The sequence below is a fragment of the Prinia subflava genome, chromosome W (assembly GCF_021018805.1).
Source record: "Prinia subflava isolate CZ2003 ecotype Zambia chromosome W, Cam_Psub_1.2, whole genome shotgun sequence".
NCBI lineage: Eukaryota > Metazoa > Chordata > Aves > Passeriformes > Cisticolidae > Prinia > Prinia subflava.
In genome coordinates, this window is record NC_086282.1 from 4,034,435 (window position 1) to 4,052,923 (window position 18,489).

The 18,489-nt window shown below is 46.2% G+C and overlaps 1 protein-coding gene across 1 annotated transcript in view; it reads right to left on the reverse strand.

The window, feature by feature from the left end:
- The window catches only part of LOC134563378 (ubiquitin-like modifier-activating enzyme 6), an 81,377-nt gene that overhangs the window by 31,136 nt on the left and 31,752 nt on the right, over nucleotides 1-18,489 (reverse strand). Inside the window, 2 exon segments of the mRNA XM_063421263.1 lie at nucleotides 10,160-10,263; nucleotides 11,056-11,179. Coding sequence (XP_063277333.1) covers nucleotides 10,160-10,263; nucleotides 11,056-11,179 — 228 coding nt within the window.

An 18,489-nucleotide genomic window follows, 5' to 3' on the forward strand; every position in this document is an offset into this window, starting at 1 on the left:
TTCCTTCATCCCAGGCTTGGAGGATTCTTTCAAGCTGGTTTCTTCAGATGCCTGCCTGCACTGATATGCCGTGCTGAGGTGTGTCCACTTCACTGCATGCCTCTGCCATCTCTGCCTTCACCATCTCTGCCAGAGACTGTCGACCAGGCATTACACTGATGATGCATCTGCATTCTCCATTGGCATTTCCAAACGCAAAGAATTGAAGCGGGTGTAGCTTTGCTATTTCATTGTTCACTTGCCTGTTCATTGTCTTGGTGAGACAACCAGGGAATGACATGAAAGACTCTGAAGGTCCTTGCTGGATTATTATATATGTGTATATATATATATTATATATGTACAAATGTTTTCAGGTGTTTCAGTCAATGGAACTTGCAAAATTGTTTTTTGTGGTGTATTTTTGATGTCTGCCGGCACCTGTTGTGGCAAATCCCTGGCTTGAATTTTGGCTCTGTCATGTGGTATGTCCCCTGCCACCTGCAACATGGTGAGGGTTGTATTCACTCCTTGCTATTTGTTCCTTAGTTCATCGAGGGCTTTCCTCCATTTAGCATTCCTTCAAAAACTGTTTGAAGTACAGAGATTTCAAACCATTTTCTCGCATGACTTTCTTTCAGTCTCTGAGCACATCGTGATACAATTGCCCCTATCTTGAGTTTGAATCCTGTAGATCATAAGTCATTGGTAACACAATACTTTCCATGCTTCACTATATCACAGTTTTTCTCTTTCAATGTTTTCTTTTTGATTTCTTTGCAGTCTGTTATAACTCTTTCATCCTGTGGATTTGAAGGAATGTGATTCAATTGCTATTACCATGATGCTCTTTCTTCTATTTTGGAGCTTGCTAACATTTCTAACTTTTCTCCCTCTCCTGGATGAGGAGTGGATATTGTAAATCATTTTCCCCCTCCTCTGTGAGGACTGGGGTATTACTTTCTCTGTGCTACACATAATACCTATGTGGCACGGTGAAGGGAAATCACGGCTGAACTTGCCGCTGACCCAGCAGGTAGCCTTGATATAAATGTGTAGGAATTATTTGCAGAGGATTCAGAAAGGGTGTGACTACCTTATGCTGGAAGGGGTGATTGAGGGAAATGCATTGCTAAATTCGGATAAAATTCCAGAGCACAGTCTTTCAACTGAAGAAATAATTGCTTTTTTATAAAAAAAAATCTTTTGAAAATAAAGATGATTATGATTGAGTGGCAAAAGAAGTTTGGGCTACAGTCCAAAAATCATGTGGAGTTTGAACTGACTTGCTGTCACCAACGGTGAATATTTGCTGCTGCTTCTGAGCTAGCATATCTTGAACTTTGTTGTCTTCAGGAGTTAATGAAAGCTTCCTTTGTTACTATTTTTGTTGTTGAAGCTGTGCAATCTGTTTAGAAATTGTTGCAATGCTGCTGTTCCACCATGCATGGCGGTGACGCTGAACCGGCTGGGTTCAGTTTCAGCTTGTCTGCTGGCTAGGCCGTTCTGACTGAGCTGAGGGATTTGGGCTTGATAAAAAACATTGAGGGGTCCCTGGCACAGCCAATCCGTGCCAATGTTGTGATACAACGGGCATATTTGTGAAAAATTCTTTGCCCTGATCACTGCAGCTTTTGGGTGTTGCTGCGTGTTTCTTATAAATCTTAAATGCCATGCGTTGCCATCATGCAACATCATCTTCCCCCTTCCCTTTTTGAGGATGGGGGCTTACAATCCTTGTGATGCATGCTTTAAAAAGCTGCACTTTCACAATTTTGTCACTCGAGTAGCTCCGGCTGGGTGATGCGAGCATATTTGCTGCTTAGCTTTAATTATTTCTATGCCTTGGCATTGCTGCATAATTGCTTTTAATTTCGATTGTGCACCGGGGTCGCTGCGGGACCTCCCGCTGCTTGAGCACTGCTGTGATGAGAGGGAATGGGCAGAACGCTGCTTGTGTTTGCTGCGAGGGGGTGGGGAGGGGGGGCGGTGCCCAGAGGGAAATCCCACCCTGGCCCGGCCTTGCCCCTCTCGCACTGTCATGGGGGCGTGGAACGGAATGCCTCTGGCGTGGCCATGCCCCTCCTCTGCCTACTCTGGCTTGGCAAAGCCCGAAAAGACGCACTCTCTCTGCTCTCTACCGGGGTCTGCCCCGGCCTGATCTGCGCTGGCGGTCCTTACAAATGCCGCCAGCGCCCGCGCTTCCTGCATCCCCGCAGCTTCCGCGTTCCTGTGCTTCCGCATTCCCGCGCTTCCACGTTCCCACGCTCGGTGACCACTGCCTGCGATCCCTGTATTCTTTTCCCCTTTGTCTCTCCCTGTCCCGCTGTGGGGGGGGAAGCGGGGGGGAGGGGGGGCAGTTCTTTGTCCTTCCGTGTTGGATGTTTGGAGGGAGGGAGCTTTAGGGACACGGAGGCGGGGTCTGTGTTGGACTCCCCACGCCTCCTTCCCGGGGAACCCGTATCGTGGTGGAGGGGAAACGGGGGGGGGGGGGGGGAAACGGGGGGGGGACACACAAGCCTCCTTTTGCTCGCGCTGTGCCGCGGCACTGCCCCGTCTTCGCCTCCCTGCTGGGGAGGCAGCAGCCTCTGCCACCGGGCGCACGGCCAGTGCAGCGGGCTGTGCGAATGTTCGCGTGACGGAACCAATCCCGGCTTCCCCGCCCCGTGATGCACGGCGGCACCGCCGGCCGCCGCTTTCGCTCCAGCTCTGAGCTGTGCGAGCACACATGGCCACTAAACCTGCCATGTATTCCTGATGTAAACGGCATTTCATAAAAATCACTCAGAAACGATTCATTCTCCTCACTTTCTTGCTCTGACCGATTCAAAAGTGACTGTGAAAGCTTGCCTTCTCCTTAATGTATTTCTTCACCCTGTTTTCAACCCCTCTTCCCGATTGTTTCCTTCCCAGTGCAGGGTGTCTGCGGGCCGCCCTCTCCCGCACTGTGTGTTCTCCCCCCGCCTTGGCGGCACGGCTGGTGTTCTGTCTGCCCTTTCCCCTCTTTCCCTTGCTGTTTTGCAGTGGGGGATGGGGGGGGCTGCGCTGCGCGGCCGCGTGCCGCCCACTTCAGTGTCCTTTCCGGGGTGCGAGGTAGGGTGCAGAGTGGGGGATGTCCGAGGAACTGTTAGAGACTGCTTTTGAGCGTCCCCTCCCTTGTCTGGGGTTGCGGTCAGCATGTGGGCTCGCTTGGTCAGAGGGCTGGGAATCTAATTCCTCTTTGCCTCTCTGCTGCCGTGGGAGTTTTAATTCTTCCCTGGAATTCTGTAATATCATTTGCAGCAGTGCTCTTGCCGATGCCATTAATTTAAGAGCTTCTTTATCTCTCCTTATTGCTTTTTGATATAGTGTTTTTTTGTTCACCTCTTTCCAAAATTCTATCTGGAACTTTAGTTCCGATTTGTATTGTGGAGTTTCGAGGCAAACCCATTATTAGAGAGCTTCTGGCTCTTTGTTAATTAAAGCCGCAAGTTATGCAGCAGTAATGCTTTGCCAAGTTAATAAGATATGTAGCTATTTCTGGAATGCATTCCCCCCGTGTTCTGGGTTTTTGACCAGTCTCACCTAGGTGCAGTCTTTCCTGGCTGTGGAACTGGAACCGGTGTTGTCCCTGCTGTCCGGCAGCTGTGGGATGACGCAGCCCTGGGCCCCTGGGTCCACGTCGGTCCGGCTGAAGTTCCAGAGTCAGCAACTGCTGAGTCTGTTCTTATCTTCTAAGGATGGAGTTTTTGTCTTCTGAGGGTCTGTGGCTGCTCGGGGAAGTTTGGGCACCACTTCTCAAGGTTATTGTTTCCTTGAGATTCTCCTTGGGGTTGGTGTTCCCCAAGGTAATAAGGTTTTTCCTCAGGGTTGCTGTTCCCTGAGGGTTTCCTCTGGGTTGCTGTTCCCAGAGGTAATAAGGTTTTCAGTCTTCTCTTTGCCCTAAGTGTTACACACCAGAGGTAGAGATGACAAGCGGAGTCTGCTGGTGCACATTTCCAAGGTCGTTTATTCTTCATTATCTCAGTCCTTTTTCAGCTCTGCCAGGCACTTCCCTGGCAGGGTACCTTATCTTAGTTCTTTCTCAGCTCTGCAAGGTATCTCCGCAGAGCAGGACACGCGGCAGACTGGGCGGATCAGAGAGTCCCGCACCTTATGTACGGTCCCCTTGACCCAACCACTGTCCAAGATGTATTTTTTATTTACAAAATTTTACCAATACCTACTACCTTTACTAACATGTCAGTTCTACTCTAAGCCAATCTCTAAAACCCAACTCAGCACAAGATGGGGGACGAGAACAAGAACTAGGAGGACAGGGGCCACTCCCCAATTCCTCCATCTTGTCTCTTCAGCACCATATACTAAGAATCCTAATTTCTATATTTATATTCTATAATAAACCATCCACTACTTATTTTAAATTCTTAGGATTTGTGATTCTTCCTGCATATGAGTGTTCACTCCCATGGACAGGAATCAGAGTCAGTGTCCTCCTGGGATCCGTGTGGGTCTAACTGACCCCCCTGTACAGATCCCAGACCCCCCTGTCAGGTCTCCAAACCCTCCAGGGCGGCCAGAGGGATGTTCTAGACTCCAGCAGCTAGATACTGTAGGGCAGCAGATAGAGGAAAGGGAACAGGGAGATAAATTAGTTACTGTCCCAGTCACTCAGGCTGCAGCAAACATCCCAGGCTCCAGGCCAGTAGTTAAACCAGACAGTAAGCCCCAACCAATGGCTGTTGCTGCAAATACAAAAGGTGGAAAGTGCAAAAGCAAGACTGACCGAAGGGTGGAGGATGATGATGATCCAAGAGAAGGACCATCACCAACATCAGAGACCACACCAAGTGGCATAGATTCCGGAGCCAATATCGATTCCTTCTCCCTGAAGGACCTTCAAGGCCTAAGGAAGGATTATAGGCGACAGCCCGATGAATCTATAGTTAGTTGGCTAGTCCGCCTTTGGGATGCGGCAGGGGAGGCTACCATTCTGGATGGCACTGAAGCGAGGCATTTAGGATCCCTGTCACATGATCCTGTCATCGACCAAGGCATGATGAGGAGGGCTAGCCCTCACAGCCTCTGGGAACGGGTCCTGGACAGCATAGCACAAAGATACCTGTGTGCAGATGACCTCTATATTCAGCAGACACGGTGGAAGACCATAGAACAGGGGATCCAATGCCTGAGGGAGATGGCAGTGGTAGAGATCATTTTTTCAGATGATATAACAACTAGGAATCCGGACTTGGTACCGTGCACACCTGTAATGTGGAGGAAACTTGTGCGCCTTGGGCCACCTGAATACGCTTCTGCTCTAGCAATAATGAAGCGGGATGAGGTATATGAGACTGTGCTCGATATGGCAAAGAAGCTTCGGGCATATGCAGATGCTGTACATGGCCCAACTCATGCCAGAATTGCAGCTGTGGAAACATGACTGCAGAAATTAGAAGACAAAATAGAGGAAAGTCATAAGAAACTCAGGGAAGAGATTAAGGAAGACCTCCTCCAAATCTCAGCTGTACAAATTAGAGGCCCTAGTATCCAACGCAGACGTTCCTCTGTTGGGGAGAGAAGGTACACCCCACGAGCTGAGTTGTGGTTCTTCCTATGTGAGTCTGGAGAAAACATGAGGAGATGGGATGGGAAGCCTACTGCTGCTCTGGCACAATGGGTGCGTGAATTGAAGGAAGGTAAGAAAAGGGAAGCAGCTCCAGTTGCCCGTAGTCGAACTGTCAGGCATAATGATGACGATGATTTGTCCGATCCCCTTGAAGGAACCTCCAAGACATATGTCTCAGGAAAGAAGGATAAACAGGCTTAGAGGGGCCCTGCTTCTAGCCAGGTAGAGGTTAGGGAAAACCGAGTTTTTTGGACAGTATGGGTTCTATGGTCTGGCACATCAGAGCCACAGAAATATAAAGCTTTGGTTGATACCGGTTCTCAGTGTACTCTAATGCCATGGGAACGAGGGAACAGAACCTATTTCCATTGCCGGTGTGACAGGGGGATCACAAGAATTGACCCTATTGGAAGCCAAGGTGAGCCTGACTGGGAAGGAGTGGCAGGAACATCCGATTGTGACTGGCCCAGAGGCTCCGAGTATTCTGGGCATAGACTATCTCAGGAATGGCTATTACAAAGACCCTAAGGGGTTCAGATGGGCTTTTGGAATAGCTGCCGTGGAGGCAGAGGGCATTAAGAAATTGAACACCTTGCCTGGACTGTCAGAGAACCCATCTGCAGTAGGACTCCTGAAGGTAGAAGAGCAACGAGTACCTGTTGCCACCTCGACAGTGCATCGCCGGCAGTATCGAACAAATCAAGATGCTGTGATCCCCATTCACAAGATGATCCGAGAGCTGGAGAGCCAAGGGGTGGTTAGTAAAACCCACTCACCCTTCAACAGTCCCATCTGGCCTGTGCGTAAATCTGAAGGAGAATGGAGACTGACAGTGGATTACCGTGCTTTGAATGAAGTGACTCCACCACTGAGCGCCGCTGTGCCGGACATGCTGGAACTCCAGTAGGAGCTGGAGTCCAAGGCAGCCGAGTGGTACGCCACAATCGACATCGCTAATGCGTTTTTCTCCATTCCTCTGGCTGCAGAATGCAGGCCTCAGTTTGCTTTCACCTGGAGGGGCGTGCAGTACACTTGGAACCGACTGCCCCAGGGATGGAAGCACAGTCCTACCATCTGCCATGGACTGATTCAGACTACGCTAGAAAAGGGTGAGGCTCCAGAACATTTACAATACATTGATGATATCATTGTGTGGGGAAACACAGCAGCAGAAGTGTTTGAGAAAGGAGAGAAAATCATCCAAATTCTCCTGGAAGCTGGCTTTGCCATTAAGAAAAGTAAAGTTAAGGGACCTGCTCGGGAGATCCAGTTCCTGGGAGTGAAGTGGCAAGATGGACGGCGCCAGATTCCTTCTGATGTCATCAACAAAATCACAGCTATGTCCCCACCAACCAACAAGAAGGAAACACAAGCTTTCTTAGGTGCTATAGGTTTCTGGAGGATGCACATTCCTGAATATAGTCAGATTGTGAGCCCTCTTTATTTGGTTACCCGTAAGAAGAATGATTTCTATTGGGGCCCTGAACAGCAGCAAGCCTTTGCCCAGATCAAGCAGGAGATCGCTCATGCGGTAGCCCTTGGCCCAGTCAGGACAGGACCAGAGGTGAAGAACGTGCTCTATTCTGCAGCCGGGAACCATGGCCTGTCCTGGAGCCTTTGGCAGAAGGTGCCTGGTGAGACCCAAGGCCGACCACTGGGATTCTGGAGTCGGAGCTACAGAGGGTCTGAAGCCAACTACACCCCAACAGAGAAAGAAATCTTGGCCGCGTATGAAGGAGTCCAAGCTGCTTCAGAGGTGATTGGTACCGAGGTACAACTCTTCCTAGCACCTCAGCTACCCGTGCTGGGGTGGATGTTTAGAGGAAAGGTTCCCTCCACCCACCATGCCACCAATGCTTCAGAGGTGATTGGTACCGAGGTACAACTCTTCCTAGCACCTCAGCTACCCGTGCTGGGGTGGATGTTTAGAGGAAAGGTTCCCTCCACCCACCATGCCACCAATGCTACATGGAGCAAGTGGATTGCCCTCATTACACAGCGCACCCAAATTGGGAAACTAAATCGTCCTGGGATTCTGGAGGTAATTACAAATTGGCCTGAGGGTGAAAGCTTCAGTCTCACTGGTGAAGAGGGAGAAGAGCAAGTGACCCGTGCCGAAGAAGCTCCACCATATAACCAACTGCCGGCAGAAGACACACGCTACACTCTTTTTACTGATGGTTCCTGTCTCCTTGTGGGGATGAACCAGAAGTGGAAAGCAGCCGTATGGAGCCCCACACGACAAGTCGCACAAGCTATCGAAGGAGAAGGTGGATCGAGTCAACTCGCAGAGCTCAAAGCCGTTCAGTTGGCCCTGGACATTGCTGAAGCAGAGAAGTGGCCAAAACTTTATACTGATTCCTGGATGGTAGCCAATGCTCTGTGGGGATGGCTGAAGAGATGGAAGGAGGCGAACTGGCAGCACAGAGGAAAACCAATTTGGGCTGCTGAAGAATGGAAAGACATCGCTACCCGGTTAGAGAAACTACCTGTGAAGGTTCGCCATATAGATGCCCATGTCCCTAGAAGCAGAGCTAATGAGGAGCAGCAGAACAATCAGCAGGTAGATCAGGCTGCAAAGATAGGGGAGTTGAAGATAGATCTTGACTGGGAGCACAAAGGAGAGCTGTTCCTAGCACGATGAGCCCATGATGCCTCAGGCCACCAGGGTAGAGATGCCACCTATAAGTGGGCACGAGACCGAGGGGTGGATCCAACCATGGATAGCATTTCTCAGGTTATCCATGACTGTGAGACATGTGCTGCCATTAAACAGGCTAAGCGGGTGCAGCCCCTCTGGTATGGGGGGCGGTGGTCCAAGTACAAGTATGGGGAGGCTTGGCAGATTGATTACATCCCGCTGCCTCAAACCCTCCAAGGCAAGCGCCATGTACTAACCATGGTAGAAGCCACTACGGGATGGTTGGAAACCTACCCCGTGTCTCATGCTACAGCCCACAACACCATCCTGGGCCTTGAAAAGCAGGTCCTTTGGAGGCATGGTACTCCTGAGAGGATTGAGTCAGACAATGGGACTCATTTTAAAAATAATCTTATTAACACCTGGGCTAGGGAAAATGGCATCGAGTGGGTGTACCACATCCCCTACCATGCACCAGCTGCAGGTAAAGTGGAGAGGTACAATGGATTGTTAAAAACCACTTTGAAAGCATTGGGTGGGGGGTCTTTCAAGAACTGGGAGCAGCATTTAGCAAGAGCCACCTGGTTAGTTAACACTCGAGGTTCCACCAACCGAGCAGGTCCTGCCCAGTCTGAGCCCCTTAATATAGTAGATGGAGATAAAGTCCCAGTGGCCCATGTCAGAGGTTTGTTGGGGAAGACAGTATGGATTAATCCTGCCTTGAGTACAGGCAAACCCATTCGTGGGATTGTCTTTGCTCAAGGACCAGGTTATACCTGGTGGATAATGCAGAAAGATGGGACAACCCGTTGTGTACCTCAGGGAGATCTGATTGTGGGATGATATCATTGTTCGCTGAGCGTTACCACCATTATCTGTACGTTAGATCATACAGATATGAGACAGAAGGAAACGTGAAAGTGTCAAAGGTCTGAGCAAGTAAGATGGAAGGAAATGTGTTAAGTGTGGAAGGTTTGAGCAAGTGAGAAGAAAGTTTTTTTTCATTGTGTTCAGTAACATGTTCACGATATGGGATAAGGGGTGGAATGTCCTGGGGTGACAGGACATTTTCATGCTTTGTATCCCAAATCGTGTTTTTTCTGTTCCCATGTTCTCAGTTTGTTTTGTCTATAGCTGAGCCCCTCCCCCGGCTGCTTGCTTTTGGCTTGCTTGCTGCTAGCTTTAGGCGGCTTTGCTGGCTTTGCTCTCTTGCTTTCTGCTTTTTGCTTGCTTTTTGCCATTTTTCTGCTTTTGTCTTTCCCCTTCTTTCCTTCCTCCCTTCCCTGAAGACATCGGACCTGCTTCGGGCCCTGATTCGGGAACGTCAAGGGAAAACCCCCCAGAGTCTGCACCTGAAAGAAGCTTTGGCACCCTCCCCAGCAGAGACTGCTCACCCTCTCTTGGACTGGTGAACACATTTGTTGTCATCTCGGACTGTTTTTCTTGTGTTGGGGAGTGTTTTTTCATTGTTTCTCAATAAACAAGTTTTTTCCACTTTTCCTCTGAGGAAATTCCTCCCGAACCCGGTGGTGGGGGAGGGAGTTGTGGGGATTTTCCCCTAATTTTGTCCTAAACCAGGACACCGACAAAACAATACTCTTCCTATAGAGATTAAGAAATAAATATCCTTTCTGACTAGCCATTGCTCTCTTCATTATTCATACCCCACTAGAGGCTAAAACTAATTGTCTACTGCAAGTTCTATCAAAAATGGTTGGAGATGTTTCACATCCTACTGGCAAGACTCATCTTTAAATGCATGTGATTTTTGAGGCTGGCCTGAGCAGAGCCAGGAGCTGCAGTCCATGATCCTTGTGGGTCCCTTCCAAACAAAGGACATTCTATAGTTCTCGGAAACATGTACGTGCTGAACTCTTCTTCCAGTGCTCAGAGCATTAATGCCCAAGAACCCAGCTCTGTGAAGCACACACAAAGTAACACATCTTGGGCGTCTTCACTTGCACAGCTATACCTCCGTGCAAGTAAGGCTCCATCTCTGATGTGTCATCAGTGCTGAAGGAATAAGGTGACACCACTGAAAAGAGAATAAACAGTGACAGACAATTCAAAGTGTCATTGGATGCTACAGTTCTGTATACAACAAAGTGGGGTTTGCCAGTGCTGTTTGTGCTGCAATTTTGCAGTGGGCAACCATGTTTTGAAAGCATAAGCAGAACTGATCCTCCCAACAGGATTAACCCAGAAACTGGCAGAGGGACAAAGTATTAGTTTCACATGATCTGTTATGAAATGGGCTTTTTTTAAGTGGTGGCAGATTTAACAAGAATTCTGATGACCACAGCTCTGTACCAAAAATGAAATCACATTTAATTTTCTTTACACTATGCACAGCAGCATCCAGTATTAACTGCTCTGAGTAGGATTTTAGCCCTGTGATGAGAACTATAGGCAATCAAAAAAGGCAGCTGGAGCATTTTGTCACATTTTCCCCCTCATACACAGGAAGCATCATTCAGGCAAGGCAAAAAGACAGAAAAATTGTTAATTCATGGAAAACTGAAACCAAAAGCTAAGCCATGAATAGGAGGAAGGAACTGACTGCAGCATCAGTTCTAGCAAAATGCAAGGTCCCAGAGGAAACAGATTCAAGGACATGTTTCAAGGGTACTGGTTTTTGTCTCAGACCACAAAACAGTTAGAAACAAACAATCCCCATCCACTTGCTCTCTCTTCTGCTCCAAACAAACAGACATTCAGATCTGGGAACTGGAAAATTCGCCAGCATCCAAAAGGAAGCAACTAACACTTTTGTGGCTAAATCAGGCCAGAAAATAAGTACCTTGCAAATGAGTCAGCAGCAGTTTACCTGTTATTTGGTGTGTGGATCCATTCAAGCACGACATTCCATTAACTTCCCTAAAGTTTAAGAACTGTCCTGTTTCAAGCCTGTGCGGATGATTTTCAAGGCAAGTGACAATACCAGGATTTGACTGAAATAAAAAATAGCAGTCAGCAAGGAAGAAAGTCTTGAGCCAAGGGGTCACGTTGTATTGCAGGCACATAGCTTTTTTCTACTGAAACTGGAGTCTCTAATACTTTTAACATCTCATTTCTGTCACAGCAAGAGAGTAACCTATGACAGCTTTTTCAGTCCTACAATTTTCAATTTAACAATGTTTCTATAACACAAACTTTCCCATTTTCACTGTTTCCAGTTCTCAGTATGTTAGCAAACTGCATTTGCTAGTTCTCAGCAGTCAGATCCATTGTTATGTTCTGAAATAGTAGCAGATTTATCCCCTTTTTCTAAACTAAAAATAGTCCCTATGTGCAAAGAAATTTTCAGAGGCATTAAAAATAGTCTTGTGAATGGTCCTTATTACTCCATGCTTCCTTTCTCTCTGATATCCTTAGAAAGGACATCCAAACTCATTCTTGAAAGTTTGGAAGCTTAAAAAGCTGGACAGCATAGAGAAGAGACACAGCTTCAGCAGGTCACAGACAAGCTTACACTTGCAGGAATCTCAGACAACACCTCTTCCTGTTATGGCATGTGATGCCAACCTGACATGCACACAGAGACCTCACTGCAGTCTGAACACAGCTCATCAAGATATTGTGCTTCCCCTCAGGCTGTAACCTGGTGGATCTGCAAGCAAGCCTGGTCTGTAAAGTCTCCTCTCATACCTTCCTGAGTCCCCAGTATAAGAAAGTTTTCAGTTAAGTAGCATAGAACTTAATTACAGTGGACCACATTCTCTGTGGACAATGAACAACAGCAAAGGAGTTGACTGGAGAAAATTCTGCTCTCATTTAGGGAAACAGTGTCACCCTGATCCTGTCTATGGGACAAGAACAGCCACTTGATGGCATTGAGTTTTAATTCTCATCAGTGTTACACTTCAGAGTAGAAGAAGATACAACAAAATTTAAGTATCAGATTATTAAACGCAGAACATATATACTGTGGAGTCCCTAGTGCCCTTAAAAGAATTCCCAACTGCCTTGCCTTGGAAAAGTGAAGATTAAAGATACCCCTTCCACATATAACAAGGTTTTTTCCCCCATGGTTCTTTGCAAACATTGCGCAATCTGCTCCCTGGGTTTCCCAACATCCATCACCTTCCCATGGTGTCCCCTTCCCCTGGTTCCCCATTGGCTGTGGGGCCTGGGGTCCAGTTTCTGTCTTCTCCATGGTCACTTGCCCCCTTGCCCTGCCCCTTGTACCACCCACAAACCTGAGACACTATATAACCCAAAAATCACATTGTTCGGCCTCTTTTTGGCCCACAGACCTTCCTTCGGCACATAGAATAAACTTCGCTGGAACTAATCTGTGGCTGAGAGCCTTCTGCCTCTCCTTGCTTGAGCTAGCCGGTAACGCATGTGGATGTGTGGCTTGATTGCTTTGCCTGAATCTTCTCAAGCAGTTTCTCCACTGGAGAGGCTGACTGGGAGATAATTAGGCTGCAGCTACACACCAAAAAGACACAATGTTACAAATGGCACTTCACTGTGGTCTCTTGAACCTCAGAGCTTCTCAGTAGCTCTCCAGCAAGAGTCTCCAGTACCTCTGGTCTGGATTTTAAGTTGCTTTTAAGCACCACTACCCCGAGAGAGAAATTCCAATTTTCTGGAACAACTCTCTGGGGGGAAAACCAACAACCTTCTTAGGATTAAGGAAGACTGGTTTCCTTCAGCATAACTTCCACATGATTCTTTTTCTTTTGACCCACTGGAAAGGTGAGTATTTCTGGTGTAGGTCACCTTTTTATATTTTTTTTTCTTCTTTTTTTTAAATCATGTGGGAGGGAGAGGGCTCCATGGGTGGTAAAATATCCAAGGAGCAGCAAGAAGCTTTTTCCCTTATATATAATGCCCTTGTTAGAAATGATGTTACCTTCTCTAGAAGGGATCTAAAACTTCTTTTCCATTGGATTTTTAAATATATTCTGGGTGTAACTTCTGAGTCTGTCCTATCTAAAGAATTTTGGGATAAAGTCAGGAAAGCCTTATACACTCTACAAGTTCAAGGGGAATTTCGTGTTGGGAAATCCTATCCACTCTATCATTCTATTTATGTAGTTATTAAAGATTTGGGAAAGGGTTCTAAAGTTTCTAAATCTTCACCCCAGCTGTTGGAGTCCAGGACATCCCTCTGGTTGCCCTGGAGGGTTTCGAGACCAGACGGGGGGTCTGGGATCTGTACAAGGGGGTTAGCCAGCCTCACAGAGAGCCCAGGAGGACACTGCTTTTGATCCCTGTTCATGGGAGACAATGCCCAGAGTGTATGAAGAATCATGTGAAAAATGCATATTATATGGCTCTACGAAGATATTTTAATGAAGCTGGGACTATAAGTGGGGTCGGAGACGGAGCAACGAAGGTCAGACCAACATGATCATATCATACGTTCTCGTCTTTATTCACTAGATGGCCGGTTATATACAGTGAGAATAGTTTACAGTAACAGGTGCATTTCTATTGGCAGGGAAGTGTGAGCAAATATGCAAACATTTACAGTTTAAGGCAGCTACCGTGTCTTCAAAGTAACTGCCCTATTCTATTGATACCCATACCTTAACCCAGCTTCTACTGCGCCACAAGCTTATCTAGTTCTACGTAGGTTAAACGCTGAGGCCTAGCAGGCCCAGGTCTGAGGCCCAGTTTGGGATAGCTCTACCTTTATTCTATAAGTTATCCTGCTCTTGCTACAATATTTACTATACGTATTATGCTTGGTTGAAAAGTTATGCCGTATTAACATTTGAATAATATAGCAAATGTAGTTTTGTAATTAACATTAAGCTTTAGTAATCAAAAATAAGAACTATGTGTGTGAGATATTCTTTTTTTAGCTCAAGAAAAAGAGAAAATAACCAAGAAATTCTTCGCACAGAGATAACAATTACAGAAACCCCTAAATTTTCCAGAGGAGAGGGATTTATGGCTTCCTAATCAACAGAAACAACCTCTTCAAGCCTTACTTAGACTCAAAGGCACCTGGGGGATTAACAGAAAGTTTTTGACAAGTACCAGACAAAATCTCTTGTTTTAAATAAAATATGCATAATCATGAGGTGACTCCTCTTAAGGGGTAAATTCCCTTTTAAGGCTGTCCTTCTCCTGGCTGACTTTTGTCTAGGAAGGGGGACCCAGCCCAGGCTGCAACTCTTTGCTGTTATTGTCTTATTAATTGCCCTAACTCTAAATTGTTTAACCTTTATTATTATATTTGTATTACTATTTTTTATATAACCATTTTATTGTTATTAAACTTTCATAAATTTCTAAAACAAGCGATTGGCATTTATTACAATATGGTAGCAGAGGATGGTTATTAATACCTCACTGTGGGTGCTGTAGGAGGATTAGAGCGAGAAGACGCGTCCTGCCTTGATTAGGCGGTCTCGCTCTGTCCCCCTGGGGTGACCACAGAAAAGCAGGTAATGATCCGAGGACAAAAAGAGACAATAAAGCAAAGAAAAGGGAGAGAATTTCCTAAACTGCAGTAATTAGCTCCTAAAATTAACGTGTACACGAAGAACAAAGACCCAAGGACAAAGGAGCGGTAAGTAATTGCCTGGATTGGGGGGGTTGGTGCGGACGGAGCAGGGCAGATGAGTGTGTGTGTGTAAGAGAGGCGGGCTGGCTAATCCCAGACCTGCTAAGCGAGTGTGGAGTTTCCCACACTGCAGTGCTGTCTTTTCGCGAGAAAAGCGGCCAGTACGGAGACGAAGCGTGTGATAACTAAGAGTGAGAGAACCTCCCCTGGGGAAAAGTGGGATTGGGTCTCAGGGAAGGAGTGGGACCTCTTGGAGAGAGGAAGCCGAGGATTTTCCTGGCATAATCCATTGGGGAAAATAAAGAAGGTAAAATGTGTGGAAAGGGGCCCCTAAAAATCTGCTGGATTGAGGGTAAGAGTGCCCGAGAACATCCAGGATTAGATAACCTGCTGTATTGAGGAAATTATTATTCCAAGAGCACCCAGGGTTGTTTGATAACCTGCTGTATTGAGGAAATTATTATTCCAAGAGCACCCAGGGTTGTTTGATAACCTGCTGGATTGAGGAAATTATTATTTCAAGAGCACCCAGGGTTGTTTGATAACCTGCTGGATTGAGGGAATTATTATTTCAAGAGCACCCAGGGTTGTTTGATAACCTGCTGGATTGAGGAAATTAATAGTCCAAGAACATCCAGGGTTAAGTTAAACTCTGCAGAATTGAGGATATGCCCAAGAGAATCTGGGGTTGGGAACAACATTGCTAGATTGAGGGATGTCCGTGTAAACAGGGACTGGCCAGGGACATCTAAAAGTGTAATAGGTGTGTTGAAAAATAAAAGGTACCTTGTTGTTGTGGTTGTTTTGTTGTGTGTGAGATTAAGTGAAAAAAATAAAGTGGAGTGAATGTGGACGAATGAAAGTATAGGCAATGTAGATTGCTTTATTTTTAAGCTTTATTATAGTTCCTCGGAGGAAGTGTATTGTATTGAAAAGTAGTGTGAGAAAAAGGAGGTGGTTTTTTTTTTTTTTTTTTTTGGAGAATATAGTCGAAGGAAAAGTGGTATTTGGGTGGTGAAAGGAAAGTGAAAAACAGAGGCAGGGGGTGAAATAGATAAAATCTTGGAAAATGGGACAGAAATCCAGTAAGGAGAATACAGGAAAGAAAAAAAAAGGAGTAAGAAATTATCAACAGAGATACCCCAAGATAGTCCCCTGGGAGTTATGTTAGCCAAGTGGGAAAAAAACCCTTGTACACGAGAAAAAAAGGACAAAGTAAAGATGATACAATTTTGTATGCTTGAATGGCCAACAAAGGAAATAAGATCTGATCACGTTTATTGGCCTAGATATGGTTCCTTTGAAAGATGGATTTGTCAGGCTCTAAATGTGCTTGTAAACTCAAAGGAACCGTTTAATCCAGAAGAAAGAGAATATGCCACGTGTTGGACAGGGGATTTTAGGAAAATAAAAATTTTTAAGGTATCAGAAATCCCCAAAACAAAACAAGAAAAGAAAAAAGGGAAAGAGAAGGAAGGGGAGAAAGGGGAAAAGAGAGGAAAAGAGAAAGAATGGGATCCTCTGCAAGTTTTACCACCTCCCTTTCAATACATGCCTGCATTGCCGGTAATCCCAGCGTCAGTTCTGGGTCCCGGCGAGCTGTTTCCTTCAGCCCCACTGGCCCCGATGTCGGTGCCTGTCCCAGTCCCAGCATATACTGCGGGTCCTGGCTTGTCGCTTGTTCCTGCCCTGGTTTCCATCCCAGGGGTGAGTCCGCTATCCACGGCAGCGGCACCGGTTTCCCCTCCGCTGCCCGGCTGGTCCGTGGCCAGTTCGCTGGCAGCCTGGCGAGTTCCCATCGGCCCCAGCCGTCCCGTCTCTGGCCGCTTCTCCTGCAGCAGGTTTTTCAGCCCCATCCCCAGCAGTTTTTCCAGTCCCAACAGCACTGAGCGCTGCCGCCGCCTTGCCTTTCTTAGGAGCAGTTGGTACTGCCGCCATGAACCACGTGGGGGCTGACCACGCTGCACTTTGGCCACCCCCAGAAATGCTTTGCCCTTCAGCAGTTCCAGCAGCAAACCCCGCCCATGCTCCGCCTCTGGAGGACCAAGTCTCGGTGGTGTCCTCCAGACATTCCACTTCTGGTCCAAAGCCCCGTTCCCTTGGAAACCGCAGCTCCAGCTCAAAATAAAGAGGTAGGGGACAAATACCATCTGGAGCCTGTGATAACTTTAAAAGTGGATCCCCAAGAAGAAGAATTAGAATTTGTGGTAGATACAGGAGCAAGAAAAAAAAAACAACAAACAAAGTGTTAAATATTCCAAAAGGTTATAGTGTATGTAAAGACACTGTAAAAATAACAGGAGCAAAAAGAGAAAGTTTTACTGTTCCTGTCATCAAAGATGTAGTAATGGAGGGAGAAACTAGATTTTGGATAGAAGATGTTTTGTTGGTCCCGGGAGCAGGTAGTAATTTACTGGGACGAGATTTTCAAGTGAAATTAGGAATAGGAGTGACTCCAGAAGTAAGAGGAAAAAATTTGGCAGACCAGGAAGCTAGGGTGCAGCAGAAAATGAAGCTGAAAGAGTAATGCTAATATTAACTCCAAATGATGAGGAAATTGGAAATTCAAAAATTTAGTGAAGCAGAGGAAAAAGAATTAAAGGAGATAGGAGGTGAACAAGATGAATCAGGGAAATGGAAACTTCCTGATGGAAGGCAATTACTTAATAAAATACTTACTAGAAGAATATTAAAAGACATGCATCAGAAAACTCACTGGAGTACTCAGGCTTTGTGTTATCATTTTCTAAGGAACCATGGGTGTATTGAGATTTTTGGGACAGCAAAGAAAGTAACTAAAAAATGTGTAACTTGTCAAAGGATAAATAAACAAGTAATGAGGAAAACCACACTGGGAGGTCGGGAATTAGCTCTTAGACCATTTCAAAGTATCCAAGTAGATTTTACTGAACTTCCTCAAGTTCAAAGATGGAAGTATTTATTAGTAATAACAGACCATCTAACTCATTGGGTGGAAGCAGTTCCCACTACCAAGGCCAATGCTAACGTGGTAAGTAAAACCCTTTTGGAACAAATTATTCCAAGATATGGAATGGTTAATAGGATAGACTCGGACAGAGGAACACATTTTACATCAAAAGTGTTACAACAATTAATTCAAGCCTTGAGGATAAAATGGGAATTACACACCCCATGGCACCCACAAAGTTCTGGCTGAGTAGAGAGGATGAGCCACACTTTAAAAAGAACTTTAACTAAATTAATAGTTGAAACCCGAATGTCATGGGTACAATGCTTACACTTAGCCTTACTGAGAATCTGAACACAACCCAGGTCAGACCTGGGAGTGTCACCTTATGAAATGATGTTTGGGTTACCGTTTCTGACCCCCCAACATCAAAATACTACCTATGAGGTAGGGGAAAGGAGTGTTAACGGATATATTAACACAATTGCAAAAACTCTTGAAAATTTGAGGTTAAAAGGAATAATCCCTCAAACCACACCTTTAGACTTTAAAATCCATAATATTCACCCAGGGGAATGGGTGTTGGTAAAAACATGGAAAGAACAATCTTTAACTCCACAATGGGAAGGTCCTTTTCAGGTATTGCTGACGACCGAGGCTGCGATCCGGACCAGGGAACAAGGGTGGATCCACGCCAGCAGAATCAAAGGACCTGTGGAAAAACCTAAGGAGTGGATGATAACATCCGAACCGGGTGATACAAAGTTAACTCTTAAACGGGGAATGGGTAGTAATGAACTGGGAAG